Consider the following 22,851-nt stretch of genomic DNA (forward strand, 5'->3'; position numbering starts at 1 on the left):
AGTGAGTAGGCAGCTTTGCAATAAAATATTGTGACAGCATTAAACAGCACTTGCTCCCCATACGCAGAGCCCTGGGAACATAGGACAATGGAGCAAAGGCCGAGGCGGTAATTAACGTCTCATTGAGAGCATTTCCCAGGAGGGGACTTCCCCGACTCCCAGAGGAACTGATGATACCAGGGATCAAAGACAGGCTCAGCTCTGCCCCTATGCCACACACACACACACACACACACACACACGCTCCTTAGACACTCGCGCTCTCCTCACATATACATACATGCATGGACACACACTGCACATATGCACACTCCTCACACACTCATGCTCCCCACACGTATGCATGCACACATGCCACGTATTCTCCCTCCACACATGCAGTCCCTCCATGCTCCTCCGCTCCTTACACACAAGCACTTGCCCAGTACACACAAACCCTCCCTGTACAACCATTTCCAATACACTCCCTGCACATATACCCTGGCCACGCACTATATACAGTTCAGTCAATGACAGCACACATATGCCCTGAAGGAAGGATTCTCTCTCTCACGCTCACACACGCTGCCCAAACCCATCAGTATAGATTACATGTGTTCAGAAGACGAAGACCCACACACACAAGGCTACAGAAACAGGCTTACACTGGGAGTTCTTTCGAGCAGGGACCATCTTTTTCTTCTGTGTTTGTACAGCGCCCAGAATGACGGAGGTCTGGCCCGTGGCTGGGGCTCCTAACAGCTACTGTAATAGACTTAATAAATAATGTACAGGGCCTAACACGACGCAGTCCTGGCCCACAATGAGGGCTCCTAGGCGCTACCGTAATACACCAAATAAATAAGCATAGTGATATAGCAGTCATACACATATGCACACATAGACAACATAGGAATCCAGGAGCTGCCAGACTAGATCAGACCGAAGGTCCATCTAACCAAGTCTCCTGTCCCCAACAGTCGCCTGTAGCAGATGCTTGAGGCAGATGTAAGAACCGCACAGTAGGCAGGCCTGGGACAACCTGCAACCCACATGGGTCTCACTCTGGTCTCTAGTAGCCAGAGATCAGCTTCAGCCCTGAAGCAAGAGGTCTTCAAGCTCTTCTTCCATTTTTCTTAGCATTAACTGTAATGACTCTGGCTCCATATAAACATCCAATTCTTCTCTGAATCTTGCTAAATTATCGGTCTCAATGACATCATGTGGCAGTGAGTTCCACAGACTAACTACATCTAGTTCCTTTAATCAGTGTTGAATTTGTCCCTTTGAATGTAATTGACTGTCCCCTTTTTCTTGTGTTCTGAGACAGGGATGACCAGTCACTACTGCTTAGAGGTTTATCACATCCCATCTTATTAGCCTTGTTTCTAAGGCAACAATCCCACACTTTTCATTCTCTCTCCATATGGAAGTTTTTCCAGGCTTCCAATCAGTCTTCTCTGAACCCCTCTAATTCTGCACTGTCTTGCTGGAGATGGGGCTGACGAGGCCGGCACACAGAATCCAGAGGAGGCCATGCCATTTATTTATAGAAAGATATTACAATATTGTCCGGCTATGTCTACGCAGCACTTGTGGGGAAGTGATGGCAGCCCGTGGAGAGGCAGCCAAGCTAGCTCAGGGAGCGGAGGAGTGGAGCAGTCACAGCATGAGCTTCAGCCTGAGCTAGCCACACAAGGAATTACCCAGTATCCGGGACATGCTTTACAGCCAATGCTAAAGCTGAAGCCGCAGATTCTCTGCTCTGGTATCCAAGCTAGCTAATGTACACACCCTGTGAATGCAGTGTAGACATCCCCTCTGCATCCTCCTCCGTCCTGTTCCTCATACAGCCAAACATCTTGCTTGATTTTCCGATTGCAGCTGCACATTGAGCAGAGGTCTCCCCTGAGCCGCCTCCAACACTGCCCAGATCCCGCGCTGGAGATGATAACAGTTCATTTAGGCTCACAAACCCAGATGCGCGCATATCATGTGCACACAGCTGCACAGACATGCACAAGCAAATGCACTCATTGGCACCCGCACTGCCAAGAACTGCACTTCTGCTGCCAAAATCTTGCATCTTCCTGGTCCTGAATATTCCAGCTGTGGCCTGAGCACCCCCGTCCGCCCACGTAACCACTGGAAGGCAAGGCAGGCAAGGACCCCAGTGACAAGGCAGAAGATCAATAACTCCTTCCACTGCCAGAGCCTCCCTGCATCCTCCTGGCTCCCTCCTTCCCATGCCTCTCTGCTTTCTTTCATTCAGGCAAAGACGCCTCCCTCAGCATGCCAGGCACGTCTGGAAAGCACCTCTAAGGTACTAGTACAGGGAGACTCCCTAATCAGGGCCCGAGCTGCCTGGCATACTAATGAGCTCAGCTCTGCCGAGGAGAGGGGGAGAGAGGCACAGATTTCGTGAGAGGCCCTGCTTTCCCTGCTCTGCACCATAACTGCAGGAGGGGAGGCCGGGACAGGAGCAGAATGCTGTGGATGTGAGCTGGCTGACAGCTCCCGCTAAGAGGGGGCGCAGCGTACGCTGGCGAGGTCAGGGCAGGAGGTGTAGGAGGGTGATGCACAGCACACTCACATACACCCTCATGGCAGAACATCACACGTGCACATACGTTCCCTATGCACTTCCACCCCCTGGGCACACACAGTGCATGTGCAAGCACACTGTGGGCATGCACACGTGTGTAGAGCAACACACCACCTTACACGTTTGTGAGTACATGTGCCTGAATGCACCCCGTGCACAAACATGTACCACACATGTAGGTTTAGACTGTACACTCCTTGGGGCGGGGAGCCATCAGGGCCAGCATCTATTGGGCTGTATAAATAATACTGTGTGGCCATACACATACATCAAACTGCCTCATTAACATACACGTACATGTGTACACTCCCCCATATAATGCACAGATACATCTGCACACGCGCGTACACACACACACACACACACACAGAGAACAGCAAATCATGGCAGCTCCTCACATTTCACACCAGGCCTAGATAGGGGTCCTGTGATTCAGTCACGATACCTGAGATTACCTCTTGCCAACAGTCCCTAGAGTCGCTCCATTGGGGATGGATGGGGGGGCAGGGAGTGTGCCGTGGGGAACCCTTGCCACTGGGAATTGTGCCCCCAGTTGGCCCAATGCAGCCTGACCGTGCTGGCCCCATGCACAGACGGACTCCTGAGTCTGCCACGGGCTCTGGGACCCACGTTTTACTCCGATGAGTTGCTGCGCTCTCACACTCCTTAGTGGGTTTGGGCTTTTATAGCTGAAGCCACACAAAGGAGCGTGAGACACACCAAGAGGGGTTTGGAGGCTTGGCTCTTCCCCAGCACTCTGATCCCCAGACTCAAGGAAAGCTCGGATTTGGGAGCCATCCCATGTGCTCCCTTCTTCTGCCACCCCAAGCCCTCCACAGCCCATGGTCTCTGACTCCCTGGGGCTGAGGACAGCATCTCCAGCCTCCAGGACCGTCAGCCAGAGCCTAGCTTCCCTCAGCAGCTATCTCTCTTCTATTGAGATTTCCTTGGCCTGCCTGCCAGTCTCCCCTGCAGCTCCCCCCCGCTCCCCCACACACACCCCCCACGCTGGTGAGGAAGAAGCCATTAGCATAGCAAAACTGCAGCAGCACTAATTGGAGCCTCTCTCGGGAGATGGGCTGGGATCCCTCACTGCAGCTCCGAGGAAGGCTGGGAAACGGGAGGGCCAGAGCAGCCCCTCTTCCCAGAGCCTCGTGCCCCAGGGGACCCCAGAAATCGGTCTTCCCATCCTGCAGGAGCTAGTGTGCAGCCATCATTGCACGAGAGACCAGGGAAGCAGAGGCAGAGGAGGCTGCTTGCTGCAGCTTGTTATAATCAGCGATTGCCCCACCCCTGGGGGGTGCAGTTCCTCTCAAGCAGGGTCTGCATGTGGCTGATGGCTCTATTATTCTGCCCAGAGCCCAGCTCACTTTCCAAGCACTCCCTTCAAAGGAACACTAGGGGCAAAGTGAATGCCCCACGGAGAAACCCAGGGAGTGGGACGGGTGACTCAGTAGGGGGCGCTCTCCCTTGGAGCCAGTGCTGACTTCAAAGCCCCAGCAGGGCAGAAGGGGGCACTGTGCGGCTGGCCGTGCTGTCTTTCAGATGACACATAATGACCCCGCTCCCATGTGGTCATTAATGACGCCTGGACAGAGACAAGACCCTGTGTCCGATCTCCTCAGCCCAGACACTGCCCCCAGTGTTTAGACTAGAAGCGATGGTGGAAACGGAAGCAGGGGCGGCAGCTTGGGACTCACTCCCATTTCAATGCAGATGCTCTCAAACAGCCGCTGGTTTAATAAGTGATCAGCCTCTGTGCAGAGGAGCTCAAGGAAAAGCATGAGAGTGGCAGGGGCGGGGGGAGGACGGAAGTGAGACAGACAAAGGCCCTGATTCCGTGTTGCTGGGCACGCTGTGCAGCCATGTGCACACAGCTGTGAACCACGGCTGACCAGGCCAGCAGGGTGTAAACGACTGCCCAAGGTGCCAGCACTGGAGCAACAGGCCAGGAACGAGTGGAAGAGGGGAGCAAGGAGAGGGGACGAGTGGGAGCCCAGGAGAGATAAGGAGGGGCAGATGGTACATTCCCACTGAACTGGAAGTGCCTCTGGTTGGGACTGCGCAGCCTCGGTCATCTTGTTGGCTGCGCAAAACTAATCTCCCATTATGAGGGGTGATGACTGCCCTTAGCTTCCCCTCTCTCCCTGCCCCAGCTGTCCAGCACCGCCCAGCCAGAGGGCTTGGGTAGCCCTTCCTCTCCGTGCTGCAGCGGGTGACTGATCTCCCAGTCCTAGGAGCATTTGTCCCAGAGCTGGGTGACTCAGACGGAGCCAGTCGTTTATCTGACGCGTCTCCCTGCCTGTCAGTGAGTAGTGAGTTTCTTCAGACGTGGTTGCCTTTTTCCCCAGCCCAATTTCCACACCCAGCCCTCGACCTTGTTCAGCCCTCGCCCAGCAACACTGCTTAGGACAGAAGAACGTGTCTAGCTGCAGTGCCCCCCGTGCCCAGCACCATGGTCATGCCACTGCCCTCCACAGCTCCTGAAACACCTCTGTGCCCAGCCCCGGGGCTAGGATTCAAGGCCCTGGGGTTAGTTCCACACTGCGCTGTGGAAGACTGTTTGACCTGTAGCAGCCGCAGAACTTGAGGCTTCCTGTCCATGCTGAGAAGAAACATTGCTGACAACATATCAACAGGGCCTAAGTGGAACAGCCCCCACCCCACATGTTGCCCCCAACCACTGCAACCATACAACATCTGGTCCAGGTATTGTGTGTGGACGCAAGGCATTGGAAGATCAAAGCATTTCAAGCAACATCTTGTTGCAATGCCTAGTGTAGACAGGGTCTGCAGGCCAGTGCTGGCTCCTAGGGACAACTTTTTGACCAGATCTGGGGCCAGATCCCCAGCTGATGTAAACTAACATCACACCACTTACTTCAATGGAGACCTGCTGGTTTACACTAGGTGAAGAACTGGCCCTCTGTGTCCTCTCTTACCTCTCGCTGCTTTGTGAGGGACAAAATCCCACAGCATGCCAGGGGAGGGGAATGACCCAAACATCACAACCGGGATGTGTCCCCAGGGAGATACGCAGTATGAACAATTGCAGTGGGATGGCGAAAGGATAATAACACGTCCACGGCATAGGCCTATGACCCCAGGCACAGCACAGAAGCAAGGGACCCTTGAGAAGGTCTCAAAGCTGCACAAATAAGGTCCATACCAGTGATAACTCTTTAGCCTTGGGAGTTGTGTTGGCCCTGTTGCTGGAGCAACTAAGCGTCAGGTGTTCCAGGTAAAGAGGAGCCCTGGAGCGATTCCATATGCAATGGCTGGATGCAGTGGGACCACTGGGTGGAATTCTGTGGCTAGGGAGAGGTCCAGGACACTGACTGTTTGTGGGTCCTGCCCTGGAGGGACCCCCCTTGCAGGGGAGAGGGATCTCTGTGACTCATTCATTCCATGGCTTTTCTGTTGAGGCTGCCAGTGTCAATGCCAGCAGCACCTGCCCACTGGGCTGTGGAGAGAGCCCCCTCAAAATCAGGTCATGCAACCAAGCAGAGAGGAACAGCTTTCACCCCTCCAAACCAGGGCTGGATTTCAACTGGCAATCTCGCAGGAAGGCGTGACAGCCCACTCTAGATGCCCTGAGCCATCCAACTCCTACTAACTGATCTCCCTCCACAAACCCCTTTGTATCTCAGCAGCATGCCCCAGGCAGAGCCATGGTAAGGGACCTCATGCTTCCTGGGCAAGTTAAGTCCCTCGCTCTGTGGCCTCAACTTATTGCTTAAAAATATATTGCATGGACAACAGTCAGGGTATAAAGTAATAAAGGAAGTGACACCTGCTGCCTGGAAAGCGACTGCTGTGTCCCCCAAAGTAACATAAACAGCCAAGGAACAGACCACGTGCAAAAACCCACACGGTAACAACAAAAGGCCAGACGCAGCAAGGCTTTCCAAGTGTTAATACAAACATTGCTGAGGCAGCAATTATGGTGACCCTCACAAGAGACGCACCGGGCGCACAATCAAACCTGTGCAAAGAGCAACCCCACGCACACCAGTACTGGACCAACACCAGCTGAAACGTGTAGAAGAAAACCACGCCACAAAGATTAGACCGATCACAACGGTCAAGTGTCTGCAAGTGCTTGATCAACATTTCCTCCCATGACACAAAGTAGATAAGAGAAAGGGGAAGCACAGACAGAGGAGCAACATGCCCCCAGTTCCTACAGCAAGTCAACGGCAAGACAGGACCCAGGAGTCTTGACTCCCAGCCCTCAACCAGATTTAACTACTAGATCTATCCTCCCAGTGCTGGGATAAAACCCAGGAGTCCTGATTCTAACAGAACCCAAGAGTCGTGGCTTCCCAGGCTGCTGCTCTGACTAGTAGGCAACATTGTCATATTCCGCTTCTCCACGAAACTTTATACATTCAAGAATGGAGAGAAGAAAAAATTCCCAGCAGGCGACCATCATGCAGAACTCGAGAGTGAAAATGACACAAGCCAACACAATGGAAACACAACGTTATTTCTCCAGGAGTTAGAGCTGCCCAGCAGACAAACCCAGAGAAATACTAAGTGAACAAGTGTGACAGGCTCAAAGATGAAGAAACAACTCCAACACACATCAGCCTTCAATTCCACAGCCCCCGCGGAGGGGCAGGAAGCTATGGGGAAGTTAAACTGCAGAGAACTTCTGCAAGCTCTCAGTGGGGTTCTCTTGGCAAACGAGGCCTGCTGAAAGGGGGTCCCAGCACTCATTAGGACCAGGGATCTCTGATGAATGGAAGGTCTCTAGCTCCAGCCACCCCAGCAGTAATAACATCTCAGCACCAGCAGAGAGAGGCTATTGTTCCACAGCCCTAGAACTACCAAAGCAGGTTGCAAAGCAGCAGGGATACGAAGCACGGGGGACCTGACTAGAGTGAATCTGCAGCGTGGCAGCCAGGCCGGCTCCGCCCATCGCACAAAGCCCCAGGCTTTAATAAAGCCACTGAGCCCTTCTGTCCCACTCTCCCGCTTCTAAAACACCATCCACACATTAACCCTCACAACCGCTTGGGGAAAGTGAGACGCACAGATCTGCCCAAGGCCATATGGACGGAGGCAGAGATGAGAACAGAACCCAGGAGTCCCAACTGCCTGTCGGCCACTCTAATCACTTCCTTCTAATCTGGGAATCGAACCCAGGTGTCCTGACTCCTGGTCGGACTGCTTTAGCCACCAGACAACCACTAGCCCAAGCTACCTCCCCCCAGTTCAAGAAAGTTTGTGCCCTGGTCTGCAAGTGACCAACACACAGATGGAGAGGGTAAAAAACAGCTACTCACCCTGTGAGAACCACCACGAAGTCCATCACATTCCATCCATTCCTCAGATAGGAGCCTTTGTGGAACGCAAACCCTAAGGCGATGATTTTAATTCCAGCCTCGAAACAAAAGATTCCGATGAAATATGGTTCTGTGTCATCCTGGGGGAGAGAGGGGGCAGGGAAATGCAGACAGTGAATATAATGAAAACAGTAACAATCCATGGGGCTTCTAGAGGGTCTCAAAGCACTTGAGGGCCATTCATGAAAACTCACAAGCCACTGTGAGATGTGGGGAAACTGAAGCACAGAGAAGGGAAGGGACTTGCCTCAGGTCACACCCTGGTGAAGCGGCAGGGAGGAAACAGAGGGGTCCTGGTTCTCAGAACCCGGCTCTAACCACTAGATCACATTCTCTTCCCAGAGCAGGAACAGAGCCCAGAAGTCCCTGGTTCTCTGTGCTCTGACTACTAGACTACACTCTCTTCCCACAGAGAAGAGGTTCTGCCCGAGAGGGGGTGGCGTGAATGTCAGAATGGATGTGAAAATAATTCCAAGAAAACAGTTTTGTTTCAGCTCTGCATGGTCTGGGGTACAAAGAGAGAGAAAGGGGTGAATGGAGATAGACAGACAGACAGATTACCAAAAATCCACCCCCAAGATTCCTAGAAGCCCCAAATCCAGTGGAATGGAAACTGTTGTCACTTTCCAGGCATTCCAGGCTGGCTCAGATTTTCATGGCCTGAGTAGGGAGGAATCTAGGACAAGCTGCTGCAGAGATAACACAGCCAGGGTCCGGTGGGACAAGGGAACTGAAGCAGTTGTGTGGGAGGCATGTGCCACTGTCCCAGCTCCCAGCGTAAAGGCAGAAAGCAGGACATGAAGAGGACAGCTAGAAAGGGGGATGTAAAGGCAGCCCACTCTGGTGCAGAGGTCCAAGGGCTCAGCTGCATGAGGAAATTATCCCAGAATAACATAGGGTGTGAATTTAAAATGCAATAGCTATTCAGGAATAACTCCATGTGTGGACAAATATATTCCGGAATAAAAGCGTCCAGATGGGGAGTTATTCTGGTCAATTTCCCAACATACATAAGACCTAAGCGTGGCACTGCACCCCATATTCTTCACAGTGATGTTGGGATACGATTAGGACATAATTATGATGCATTTTATGCAAGATAGGTCATGGGAGGTTTCATTGGAAAATTTATGATTTTCTGAATATGACTATCTTATTTGTATGCATATATCTTTTTTTGTATCTGAAGTTATGAATATTGACTGTGTATCTGTATTTCAAATGTAGTTACATCTGGGTAACGCCCACTAGAGAAGATGCTTTCAGCCTAGATAGTGGGTGGGGAAGGGCCTATTCAAGGCAATGGGCCATTAGGCAAAACGATAGGCCTTAGGAGAGTGGTTCTCAAACATTTTGTACTGGTGACCCCTTCCACATAGCAAGCCTCTGAGTGCAACCCCCCTTATAAATTAAAAACACTTTTTAATATATTTAACACCATTATAAATGCTGGAGGCAAAGCAGGGCTTGGGGTGGGGGCTGACAGCTCACAGCCCCCCATGTAATAACCTCGTGACCCCCTGAGGGGTCCTGACCCACAGTTTGAGAACCCCTGCCTTAGGAGAAGCTTATGTCCCACCTGGTGATGAGCCTTCCTGAGAACACTCCAAACAGCCTGTGAGTAATGGTTGCTATAACTCTACAAGGACATGTGAGCAGACTACATAATGCTGGACTCCATCTTGGGATGTCAGTATTTTTCCATACACTGGTTTGGGAACCAAGCTTTGAAACAAAGGGCTCCTGCCATATGCAAAAGCTATATAAGGCAGGGAGTGAAATCATCAGGTGGCCTTCACTCCCCACACAGGAAAACTCCTGGAAACAGCCGAGGAACAAAGACTGAACTGAGGGAAGAGCTGGACCCAGGCTAAAGGGATTTCTAGCATGTGAATGAAACACCTGGGGATTCCAAGCTGTAAAGCAAGTACAGCTTGCCCCTTAAGAATCTGCAACCTACTTGTATCATCTCTTAGGGTGAGAATCTGCTATTCATAACCAATCTATCTAGTATATTAAGTTTAGTTTGCGTTTTTGTTTATTTGCTAGGTAATCTGCTTACATCTGTTTGATATCCCTTATAATCACTTAAAATCTATCTTTTGTAGTTAATAAACTTGTTTTTGCTTTATCTAAACTAGTGAGTATGGGAATCATAGATTGGGGCAAAGGTTGTTGAATATTCCTCTCCACATTGAGAGAGGGGGCGAATTTTATGAGCTTACGCTGTACAGTTCCCTGTGCAGCACAAGATGGCATAATTTTGGGTTACATACTCCAGAGTGGGTGCGCACCTGGGGAGCTGGGAGTTGCCTTAGCTGTAGCCTTCCTACATGTGGTCAGAGAGCCTTAGCTGTAGCCTTCCTTACATGTGGTCAGAGAGCCTGCATGTAAATGCAGCTGGGTGTGTCCCCACCTGTATGTATGTTGGTGAAAGTGCAGGCTGGACGGCTTTGCAGCTTGTCACAGCACTGCAGTGTGAGAGGGAGCCCAGGCTGGTAGGCCAAGGGGCTCGGTGGCACTCCAGTTCCAGGTAGCACCCTGGGGGGAACACATCACACTAAGTATTGGAGAACTTAGATAAATCCAGATAAGAAAGAAAGAGAGGCCCACACTCACCAGTCGTTCTGACATCGGGGTCTTGTCTTCATCAGGCAGGTGCTGCTCCAGAGCAAGAACAATGCAGTTTGCTATGATAGTAGCTAAAATCATGTATTCAAAAGGAGTGCAGCAGAGTCAAGGAAAGCTCAGCTCTTGGGGTGGCCCCCTGTGAGTGCTGGGAGCAAGGAGGGCCCCTATGCCTCGACGACGGGAATCCCACTCTCTCAAGGGCGCTGCTGTCTGTGCAGGATCATGTCTGTCCAAGGGTGTCTGCAGTCAGAAATACCCATGTCTCCCCAGTTCCCGGAATCAGCTGCAGGGGCAGATGGAGTCTCCAGAGCCCTGATCCACCCAGCCCCAGACCTCTCCCTAGCTTATCTCACTGTTCCATGCAACCCAATGAACTCTCCCCACGGACAGATCGTTGGACCACTCCACGGGGTCCTAATCCTAAGACTCCGCCTGCTTCACCCTGATTGATGATCCTCACTCTGTGCGGCAGGGGGGACAACTCCCCCACTCCTTGCTGACAGCCCAGGCAGGGGAGGCGAGCCCAGCTCTGCTGTTGGTCAGTTTAACTTTGTGCGTGTGAGAGCAAAGCACCATAGTTAAGAGCATCTGATACTGTTAATAAGCCATTATGCAGTTAAACCATGTTTGGTGCAACCAAGTTTTGCTGTATTCTGCTAACACCACCCAGAATCCTATTTTTCTGACACAACCGCACCTTCCCTACTGCATAGCCATGCCTACAACCAGTGCATTCTGGGACAATCCAGGCAGCTATCCCATAATGCCTCAGCTGCCAAAGCAGACAAGGGTGAGTACTTTTCAGAAATGATGGGTAAGGCTGAGAGTCTGTCACAGAGGTCACGGCCACCTGGAAGGCCGTCAGAGCAGCGGTCCCTGGGGCCTCTGAGCAGAGGGTGGCTGGGGGCAGTCAGCCCCCACAGCCAGTACTGGGGCTAGCTGTCAGTCCCCGGGGTCCCCCAGGGCAGCATGTCCTGGAGTCCCCCAGAGCCGCGGCACCCCGGGGTCTCAGGATCTGCTAAGTTTTAGTCGGGGTATTTATAGTAAAAGTCATGGACTGGTCATGGGCTATGAATTTTTGTTGCTCGCCCGTGACCTGTCCATGACTTTTACTAAAAATACCCGTGACTAAATCTTTGCCTTAATGATGGGCAATGAGCCAAATTCTGCTTTCAGTTTATACCAATATAAATCTGGAGTAGCCCCACTGACATCGGTGATGTTATTCGGGATTTATACAGGCAGAGCTGTGGTCAGAATCTGGCCCAGTGAGTGGATTGGGGTGGCTAAAGGTTCGCTATAGGAAGCATGAACTCGCAGCTGAAGCCCAGGGGAGACGGGGTCTGTACCTGACTCTGGGAGGGTAATCTAGGGGTCAGAGCAGGGAACTGAACTCCATTCCTGGCTCTGCCACTGACTCACTGTGTGACCATGAGCAAATCACTTCCCCTCCCCACATATTTTTGCTCCCTCTGCAAGAGGGTAGGTGTGGGGTTCAGAACCTTATCTAGGGAAGCTTCTGAGCATGCTTGGGATGCAGCATGCATGTGTCTCTAGTTCCCTGTCTTAGGTCCCCTTTCAAGCCCCATCCAACGCTGCGCCTCCACATAAAAGGGGTTAAACTGATCTCAGCAATTGACCTAAACACTGGGAAGAAAGCAGAGCTGTTGGAATATGCTGAACAGCTGGGGCTGGCCCAGTTCGTGGCGGGGGGCGGGGGCCTGGAAGCTTGGACTTCCATGTGCTCCTTCTCCCAGCACTAGCACTGTCTGCTGCTGAGAACTGGAGCTTGCTGCAGGCCCTTCCTGTTCATCGATTGATTTGTGGGGGAAAGAAGCCTGAATCAGTGGCCTGTGGGAGCAGATCCGACACCGGAGAAGTCAGAGGAGAGAGGGCTAGGAACATGCAGGGCAAGAGAGACAGAGGGAGGGAGAAGGAAGGTGAAAGTCAGAGCCATCCAGTTCTGTGGATCAGTTAAATCTTTTGCATTAAACAAACACCCTGAGCTCTGTTCCCCAACAGCACACCCCCACTCCCACGCCACGCTCCTTCCCAGAATGGGTTAGTCACTCAATTGTGCCACCAGATTTCTTCTCCTCTTCAGTCTTCACACCCCGCCCCCCTCATTGTCTACGATGCAGAGGGACACCCTTCCATCCAGGGAGGGGTTCGGAGGAGCTCGTGGGAAAAGGGAGCCGGATTGCTTGGTTTGCACTGGCCAATGGAGAGGGATAAGTAAGATTAGGCCTGTGTCTTGGGGGAAAATGAGTCCGCTTCTGAGGGTGGGTGCTGGGGGATAGGTATGTGGAAAGAACGCTAGTAACAACCAAAGTTAATCCCACAATGGTCTAGTAATGCACCTTACTGAGCTAGGAATTAACTAAACCCTTCCAGAGGGGGGTTGGTGTTGTTATCACCATTGTACAGAGAGGGATGTGATCTGCCTACGTGGCAGAACCAGGAAGAGAACCCCAGACTCCTGAGTCCCAATCTCCTCTGCTCTAGCCAGGAGAACCCACTCCCTTCCAGATCCCGCGGTAGAACCCAGGAGTCCTGATTCCCAGCCCCCTCCCCCCACCCTAACCGCTAGATCCCACTCCCCAAAATGAATCCTTCCTGTGCCATTAGACATCACTTAGGGCACAAACTATCCCAGGCCGCACTTTGCAAGTCCTCTCTGTTGTTAAGTCCCATAAGTTTTCCCTTTCTAAGTAGCATTTCCTGGAGGGATTGTTTTGGTCAGCCCCTTTCATATACTCCTCCTCTCCTAAAGCTGGGAATAGAACCCAGCAGTCCTGCCTCCCTATTCTAATCACGTGACAACACCACTCTATGGGACTGTGCCACATACAACATGTATTGGCTCTGATTGCTCTCTGGGGTTACTTCTAGTCACCCTTACAACATATTTTTAAAAGTCTGCATTAGACAGATATCAAACACAGACATTTTTAAAAACTTATTCACCCCAGTTGCACCCCATGGGTGAGGGGAACAGGTCTTCTCACTCACTCACTAACACTCACACACAAACAAAGTTCTTTTTCTATTTTTAATTAAAAAAAATCAAAGCAGCTTAGCCTTTAAAAGAAATGAAACTGCTGTATGAAGCCGCTGAATTGTATTTGACACATTAACTGGAAGACGTGAGGAGTACAACAGCTGACAAGCACAGCAAGTGGCTTGTTAAGACAGCAGCAAGGTCTAGGGTTTTCAGCCAGGTGGTTGCTAATAGGTTCAGAGGGGTCATGACCATCCTCCCTGTCTTTTTGGCTAGGAGAGAGGATTGCGGGGGAGAGTCCTGAAATCTTTTTCTCTTGAAACACAGAGCCACTGTATATAAAAAGTAGAGAACCACTTGACTAGTGGTTAGAGCAGGGATCTGGAAGCAAAGACTCCTGGGCTGCATTCCCAGCTGGGAGCGAAGTGGGCTCTCGTGGTTAGAGCAGGGAACTTGGAACCAGGACTCCTTGCTGTTATCCTGACTTGGGAAAATCACTTCCTTTTGCTGCGACAATATAGAGCTGAGATGTTACACACAAACCAAACTGTAACAGCAAACACAGAGCAAGCAGCCAACGTTCCCACAGGCAGAGAGGCCTGAGAAACTGCAGTGTAACAGCATTCAACGAGGGCAGCTCCTCTGTGCAGGAGCCTATTTCAGCACCAGGGCTAGCTCCTCACTGAGCTGCTCTGCTCGGCTTGGCCCTGTGACCCTGCAAGGGAGAGTTTTGCTTTGCTTTGGATGTGTTTTCAGGCCAGGCTCCCACCTTGCTGGGTCCTAGAGCCCGGGCTTCAGGCCGAGTCCAAACATCTACACCGCAATTAAACAGCCCCTGAGCCCGAGTCAGCTGAAATGGGCCAGCCGTGGGTGGCTAATTACAGTACAGACGTACCCTGAAGGTCTTAATTCTGAGGGCAGAGGGAGAAATTTACAACACCAGGAGAAAAACAGAGCTTCGTCCCTGGCTTCGCCTCCCAGGTCAGAGAGCCCCTGCCTGCCACAGCCTCCCTTGCCACCAAACTGTGCTGTTAGGTTCCAGAGTTGCCAGCCCTACTGCTGAGGGCTGAATATTGCCCCGTGGCTTGGCTAACTGCACAATGTCTCCTGGGGTCCTTGCTCCCCCTGTGCCCATTGCCACCGCCCCAAGCACTGGGATTGAGTTCCCTGCTCTCCAGCCTCCCTGACCCCCAGCCTTCCAGCCTCACGCCCTGCGTCAGCCTAGCATACAGCCCTTCTAAGGCTCCACAGGTCCCAGTTCATTTCAGCACCAAGGTTGTAGACCACACCCTATGGTCTTACTCCACCCACCTGACCTTGAGTCTCTCTATCCTCCTCTTCAGGTACCTGCCCTTTGCTGGGTCCTTCCAGCCAAACTCCGCTCTGCTGGTGCTGGAACCTTCTTCTCCGCAGCTCCAGCCATTTGGAACAGCATCTCTCTCCTCCTTTCCCATCACTCTCCACTCACCCAGCACCAGCCTCCTCCCTGTCCTGCCAAACCATCTCTAGAGCCCTGCAAATCTGCAGCTATCCACTTTATATCCACGAAGCATGTTTGCAGATCACGGATTAGATGCGGGATACAAATTTTGTATCTCGGCAAGGCACTCCCGTACTGTGAGCACTAGAGTGAACAGCCCCCCCTCTCCTCTCCACATATCAATCTACCTCTGCCTCATTGAAAATCACTGCTGGAAACTCCCACCCCTTCCCCACTTGTGACTCTGAATTCCTTTTCCCCAGCTGTTCTTCGGCTCCAAAGTCAGGATAATTAACTCTTTGAGGCCTTTTGGGGTTCCATGGGTGACAGCTTTGGGCGCCCCCTTCCCACCCTGTTCCCCCCATCCCCTTGGCATGCAGCAGAGAGAGTTGTCTCAGCGAAGATCCATCTGTAAGTTTTGTCATTAAAAAATAAACTCAAATATTTTATGTCTCCACCAAGAAGCTTTTACTTTTGCAAACGGTATTGATTCAATCCTAGAGGCAACTGGCAGCTGTCCCAGGAGTTTAATCAATAGGACAGCACCACCCTGCAGAGTCTAGCTTCAAACAACCCCATCCATAGTTTCTACCCAGGTCTTCCGCAACTGCTGATCATTTCACGCTGCTCCCCAGTTTGAAGCCAGGTCTGTGGGGATGAGAGGGTTCGCTGCATTGATCAAAGTGCCCCTGTGGCCTGATCAGGGCTACAGTGACCCCTTGGAGCTCTCTGCCATTACAGCCATTTGTCACTCTTCCAAGGTTTTGATTGGATTCTGATAGGGCCAAGGAGATGTGACGACAGGGAACCAGCAACTTGTCTCAGAGATCCCCAACCTTCCTGCAAAGTTCCTCTGGGAACCAGAGAACTAGAGGTGAAATTAACATCAGTTTGGGCAAGGCTGAAGCTGTGATGTCTTCCTCCTCCTCTTCTGAGCTGTCTTGAACCAGGAAGTCTCTCAGGAGAGAGCAGGAGGGAGAGGGCAGACAAGCAGGAAGGAGAGGGGGCATTGGGTCTGTCTTTCTGCATTGGAGAATGTTACTCTGACCCAGAGATATTGGGTCAACCTCATCCCTGGTGTTAAGTACCCCACTGGCAACAGGGTTGGGTTGGGCCCAAAAAGAGCGTGGTTCTCCAAAATGAGAAGAGACGAGAAGACAAGTTAATGGGTAGCTACATTTACTCCCAACCCTCCTAGGATTCACACAATTAAAGCCAATTTCTGCTCTCTTTTCCCTCTAGGTTAACTCAGGATCACCACACAGCTTTTCCTCATGAACATCTGTTATTCCCTGGGCACATGGGGTTGACACCCTTCTCCTGAACCCCAAAGGATCAGAGATGCCCTCCCGTGCGCTTTGCAACCGAGATTCCAAGCTATCCAAAGAGAGCCACCCCCTCCCCTGCCTCTGCACTGTGTCTCTCTCTTCCGGCTGCCAGCCTTACCCCTTTTATGAGAAGCACCCCATGAGGAAACACATAAACCTGATGGCCTCTTGAAAAGACAATAAAGGAGGGAAATGGTGCCCCTGACCACTGGTCCTGAGGGGCTGTTCCTCTGGGGCTTGGCCCCTCCCGCTCTCCTCCCCACCCACCCCTAGTCAGTGCCTGTGGCTGAGTGCCTGCCTGGTGCAGAAATGTGCAGTGCTAGCACCATGTCTCTCCGCTCCACACAGATCCTGCTGAAATGTATGTTTCAACCCCCAAAGCAATAATTTGGCAAGAACTCAAGTTCCCGCACAAGCACTGGCTGGTACTCAGGCTCCTGGAGAGGAGATGGAACCAGCCGCTGGTGCCAAATGTGTAGCAGCTCCGTGACCTGAACTACAAGCCTCCGGAAATGGGACCGAGACTGCCCCGTGACTATCTCCTTCCTCATGCTCACTGGGGAGGCTTTGGTGATCAAAGCCATAGCCACCTCCAAAGCACAGCGTGGCCAATCAGCTGCCCTGTGCTGTTTAGGATTCAAACATACCCCAAATCTGATCTGCAGATCTCGGAGTGAGCTACTAACATCAGCATCGCTGCCCCCCGCCGTATGGGTCAGCGTCATTATCCCCATTCTACAGAGAAGGGAAGAAACTCACCCCCAATTTCACACAAAGCATCACTAAGAACAAAGCCCCAGCTCCCAGTTCCACACCTGTAGTCACTAGACCGGTCGAGTGACAGGAGTCCTCGCTCCCAACCCCCCTGCTCTCATCTCCAGAACACACTCCCCTCCCAGAGTCAGGAAATGAGCCCAGGGGTCCTGCCTCCCAGGTCCATGCTCTCACCATTGGAACCCACTGCCTTCCTGCAGGTGGAGAGGAATTTCCAGGCTCTGACTAACCAGGCCTCCTTCTTCAGCATTACAGTCTGGGGAGGAAAGTGGCCTCATTATTAGGCCTCATAAAGGAATGGAAAATACAAGGTCTGTGATCAGATGGGGAACAAGCGGAGTGACCCAGGGCTAGTCACAGGATTCCTGGATGGTGCTGAGTGAATAAGGTGGGTGAGGGAAGGGAAGTGAGTCCAGGTTTGCGCCAAATGCATCCCCAGAGGTCTATTAACGTCACAGCCAGGGGCTGTGCACAGGCCTGCTGGTGCCACTATTCCACTGAAAGGTTCTTATCGAGCAAGGGAGGGAGGGGGAGGAGATGGGGAAAGACAGATGGATAGACACATAGATTGATAGACAGACAGATGCGTTAAAGGGGGCTCCCGAAGCGGGAGAGCACATCCCTATCACACGCCCTTTCACTGCTGCTGCATGGGAGGTATGGGGATGTCCATGGAGAAGAGGCACAGCTTAGGTGCCTTGGAAGTGGCTGTTCTGATTTGGGGCAGGAAAGGCCACCCCAAACCCTGGTGCTTTGGGATATGGTGGCAGGTTTGTTTCCTGCTTATCCCTTTGTGGTCAGGGGGCAGCTGAGCTCGCGAGGGCAGCCCGGCTGCGAGGACAGCCGTGGCAGCTGGTCTGAGTGGCACTAAGCGCTCGTCCTTTGGCTCTATGCTCCCCCCGGCCGCATACATACTTTTAATTGGCAAGACAATTTCAGTTGCTTTTCTCTGGCACTGCAGTTTCCGAGCTCGTCGAAGCTGAATCCAAACCTCCTCCAGCTAAGAGGAGGGAGAGAGGCAGCCAGGTCCTATCACGCAGCGCTCAGCACATGAGCTCTAGGAGCGGAGAACATGGAACATGCACTCGAGCCAAGGCATTACTGCAATTGCACATTTTCAGGCAGAAGGCTTTTTTAACCAGTGTGCTCAGCAATTATTTGGTGCCATTCCGATGACAGATAACTCATCCCAGGCTGCTTATCAAGCAAATGCCCCTAGTTCCAGCTCCTCAGCCTGCCTTCCCCAGGGTACCACAGCACCTCCGTCCTCAAATAACGCCACTCACAGACTAGGCTACCCTGGGCACTCAGACTAACTCTGGCCTGGCTAACTCTGCTGTGAAGACATACCCTCACCCTCCCCTCACTTCCCAGCCTCTATCCTGTTTCTCCACCCAGTTTCCCCAGTGCCTTCTCTTCCACAGCTCCCACAGCCTGGTACAGCATGCCTCAATCTCCCTCTACTCCCCTCCCCGCTTCCTCCAGTTATCCTGTACTGGCCTCTGTTCAGTCCATCCAATTGCAGTGCAAGAGCCTTCCCCTCTGCAGCTCCTGCTCTCAGCATCCCCTCCACCCATGTCTCATCAGCTCTTCATCTAACTGCAAATGACGTCCGAAAAAAACCTCTTTCCTTTCTTGCCTGTGCCTCTTAATTCCACTCTCTATGCTTCTGGCCTTACAATTGCTATGATTAAGTCACCATACAACATCTCTGCACCATGGCTAGGTCACTTACTTCAGATTAATAAATAAATGATAATAATTTACATGTATATAACGTCTTGCTTCTGAAAGCACTTTCCAGATTATGGCCACATCCCCAGACTGGGTAAATCAGCAGAGATTTTTTTAAGTCAATGGAGCTACACTGATTTATACCAGCTGGGGATCTGTTCCTATATAGCAGTTCAACCAGCACTGGCATGCACCCACTTCCGGGATGCTGCACCTTTTTCACAGCTGCACAGCAATACTGCACAGATCATCTGCCCAGCACTGAGAGGCAGCCACCTCTGAAATGGGACATGGCAGCTTTGTAACAGTCACAAAGCAATGTTATGTAATAATTTAGGTCAGGAAATTAAAAAGAATCCCCCATGTGCAACTGAAACAACATGGAAATTTCAGGCAGCAGGTAACCTCCCAAAATGCCCAAGACACCAGAGATAACACCCTTGTCTCTTCTAGGGGGGTAAGTGCCATGGGATCGGACAGAATTCCAGCACCAGGCCTTAATGAAACATAAAAAACATCAGCACTTGGGTTTACCTTGGAGGTTTCCCATCCACATATTGTGTAGACTCAACTCTGCTTCGGTTGCAGACCACATGGGATTAGGCAGCAGCCCCTGCCTGTTGGCCTAATTCCCACCTCTGGGTGTTCACAAGGCTGGGAAGACTGCTGTCGTGCTGCCTATTATGAGGACAGTTAGTTCCAACTTCTCGGAGGCTGTCCTGAGGCTCCAGGTGGAGTGGGGTCAGGAAGAGATTTAATCAGAGAGAAGAGGGAATGACAGAGGGAAATATCTGCCCACTGGAGGAGTGAGGAAATGGCCAGGCCTGGTTGGATCAACCCGCATGGGTGGCTTTTATCGGGGTGTATGGACTGCAGAGGATGATGCGGTGCAAACTTGGCTGCCGCTGGCTGTAGTAGGAGAATCACCAGATCCCCGAAAGCAGCCTAAAAGTGTGTGAGGGGAGAGAAAATGAGAGAATGGGGGAAAGGGCTGGAGAAGAGAAAGAGGCAGGAGAGAGAGAGAGAGAGAGAGAGAAGATAGAAGAAAGAAAAAAGAATTGAAAGAGGGAGCACATAACGGAAAGAGGAAATGGGGGGAGGAGGAGAGAGAATGGAAACAGAGATGGAAGAGAGGGAGAGAAAGCAAGAGGAGGAGACAGCAGAAGGAGAAGAGAGGGAAGTAGTGGAAAGAGGAAGAAGGCTCACCCCATGGCTGCTGGCTGCAGAGGAAAAGCTCCTGCCAGATCACGTGTGATGCCTACAACTGTCTCCCTCTCATTAATTTCACTATCAAACAAGCCGCGGTATCACAGCCTGGATTCCTTCGTGATGAAATATTTAACTAGGAGGAACCCAGCCGAGATCAAAGATCCTCGTTTACAGCGGGACCCCGGGGAGAGTTACACAGAAGCCGCTGCTGGGATTAACCAGAGGGCACACACCTCTGCCACGCAAAGAGGAAACCAACCACGTCATCAGGTCCCCTGCGGGTCAGGGGCCAACGGCAGGAGATTCCTGGCCTTGTTTTCCTATGGGGGTAACATATGGAGGGGGCGGGGGCCGAGCCACCAAGGTACACGGGCCTGCTGCTGTACAATAGGAAGGGGCCTAGATACCATGGGGATGGGCATCACATAGCTAGACAGGTCAGGCTCATATTAAGCAACCTCAGGAGTAAGAGCTGGTCCTAGATCCCAGGGAATGTTCCAATGTGTCTGCAACAGAGAGACAAGGAGACATATGGATCAGGGACAGTGAGAGAAGACTAGCCTGCCACTGGTGCTGGGCACAGGCAAAGAGAGCAGGACAGTGACAAGAGACAATCCCTCCCCACAGGAGTCAGAGGGAAGGGCAGAGACAGCCCCTCCCCCCCCCCCAGTGCAAGACAAAATCTACTCGTGCCACACAACCCACAGCTACAATTAAAGCCAATTTCTGCTCCCTTTTCCCTCTAGGTTAGTTCAGGATCACCACACAGCTTTTCCTCATGAACATCTGTTATTCTCTGGGCACATGGGGTTGACACCCTCCTCCTGAGCCCCAAAGGATCAGAGATGCCCTCCCGTGCGCTTTGCAACCGAGATTCCAAGCTATCCAAAGAGAGCCACCCCCTCCCCTGCCTCTGCACTGTGTCTCTCTCTTCCGGCTGCCAGCCTTTCCCCTTTTATGAGAAGCACCCCATGCGGAAACACATAAACCTGATGGCCTCTTGAAAAGAGAATAAAGGAGGGAAATGGTGCCCCAGACCACTGGTCCTGAGGGGCTGTTCATTCTTCACCCCTGATCACACACAGAACAAATGGACCTTTGTCATGCAGAGGTATGCTGGTTTGGGCTTGGATTTTTGTGTGTGTATCACAGCATCTCCTACTCAGATTAAACTAAAGAGAACCTCTCAAGAGAAAAGTCACGTACTCACAGATAAAACATCTTTCTCTGTGCGGCTAACACCCTGCTAGGCTGCTAGCATCAGGAGAATCTGCACAAGCCCATTTGGTTATCACTGCGTCTGCGAGTCTCTCCGCTCAGGGGGCGAGTTTCACCGTGTGTGTCTTTAGTGGGTTTCAGTCTCTGGTTCTCCTGCGCTAATGCTAGGCGGCTGGGGTTTGAGTTCAGAACGAAAGACATGTTGTGAGCTAAAGTCAGCTGAAGCCAAAGTGAGTCATTCCATTGACTTCAGTGGGCTTTGGATCAGGCTTGTCACTGAAATGTTAAGAAAAGATATTAACTGAAAGGCCTCAAAGAGGCCCTCCCTTCTCTCATACCTTAACAGACTCTATCATCTAGAACCTAAAATTATTTCACAAGGGTAGAATGACAAGCCAGGAACAGAACCCAGGAATCCTGGCTCCTAGTCTCTGCATTAGACCCCCACTCCTCTCTCAGAGGTGGGCAGAAACCCCCAATTTCCAATCCCCTCTTGCCCCAACCACTAGGCCAAGCCTTCTCTTAGAACCAGAAATATAAACCAGGGGTCCTGACACCCTAGGCCCAGCTCTAACCACTAGCCTACACTCTCACCACATCTGCTGGGACTGCTGGAGGGGGTAGCAAGATGTTCTAGCCAGAACCATGTTTATTTATTTATTTTGCATTTATTCTGATTCCCTAAAATGTGCCCAGCCGGGAGCTCTGGGTCTACAAACAAACTCTCCCACTGAAACAGCAAGACAAGGTGGTTAAAAATGGGGGCCACTGTCCAAACTAACCAACTCTACACACAGTAGCCTATTCAACTACCCGCCCTACCACTCAACTATTGGGGAACAGTGCTACTGGACAGGGTGAGGGGAGAGTAAATTCACACTAACTGCAGAAGTGGGGACCCCTCAGTGAGAACACCCCCCCCCGCCCACACACACACACACACACACAACTGACTCCAGTTTAAAGCACTAGCTCCACCGCTTCAGCTGATCACAGTGAGATCACAGGAAGAGAGAAGAAAGTGTAGAACTGGGCTCAGGTGAGGAGGAAGGATCAGCTGCTGTTTGTGGAAATAGGCCTGTTTTGAGGTCAACAGGCTACAGCTCCGCAGAAGGAAGGCACCACAAAAGTGCAAAGGATTAATTATTCATGGCTATTACAGGGAAGTTGATCCACCCATGGATGTGACACGTGGACACAGGCCGGGTGGGTCATTTGTGCACAGCACCTTCACGTCAGTGAGCGAGAGAGCGACACACATCCTGCAAACAGGGCAGAGAAAGAGGGAGGCTATCTGCATCCCCGATGCCTGCGGAGGGGGTGGTTCTTTTGTTCCGTTCCCATAAGAAATCACTGCGCCAGCTCTCTTGTCTTGGAAGCACACACAGAGGGATTGCTGGAGAGCAAGATGAATATGCCGGCCAGGGCCATGATCCTTTTATTAAAAACACAGATCAGGGCTGAAATATTCAACCAACCACTAGCAAGTATACCAGCGGGAGCAATTCTACAGCAGCTGGACTAGATAGGAAGGGGCCTCT

At 51.7% G+C, this 22,851-nt stretch overlaps 1 protein-coding gene across 14 annotated transcripts in view; it reads right to left on the reverse strand.

Moving 5' to 3' along the window:
- Positions 1 to 22,851, reverse strand: part of CACNA1A (calcium voltage-gated channel subunit alpha1 A) — a 147,007-nt gene that overhangs the window by 103,109 nt on the left and 21,047 nt on the right. For all 14 annotated transcript variants that reach the window (XM_074935164.1, XM_074935161.1, XM_074935162.1 and 11 more), the window contains exons 2-3: positions 10,555 to 10,660; positions 7,876 to 8,015 (exon numbers count right to left, since the gene is read on the reverse strand). In XM_074935164.1, coding sequence (XP_074791265.1) covers positions 7,876 to 8,015; positions 10,555 to 10,660 — 246 coding nt within the window. The remainder of the gene's footprint in view (positions 1 to 7,875; positions 8,016 to 10,554; positions 10,661 to 22,851) is intronic.

This window comes from Natator depressus, chromosome 20, assembly GCF_965152275.1.
Source record: "Natator depressus isolate rNatDep1 chromosome 20, rNatDep2.hap1, whole genome shotgun sequence".
NCBI lineage: Eukaryota > Metazoa > Chordata > Testudines > Cheloniidae > Natator > Natator depressus.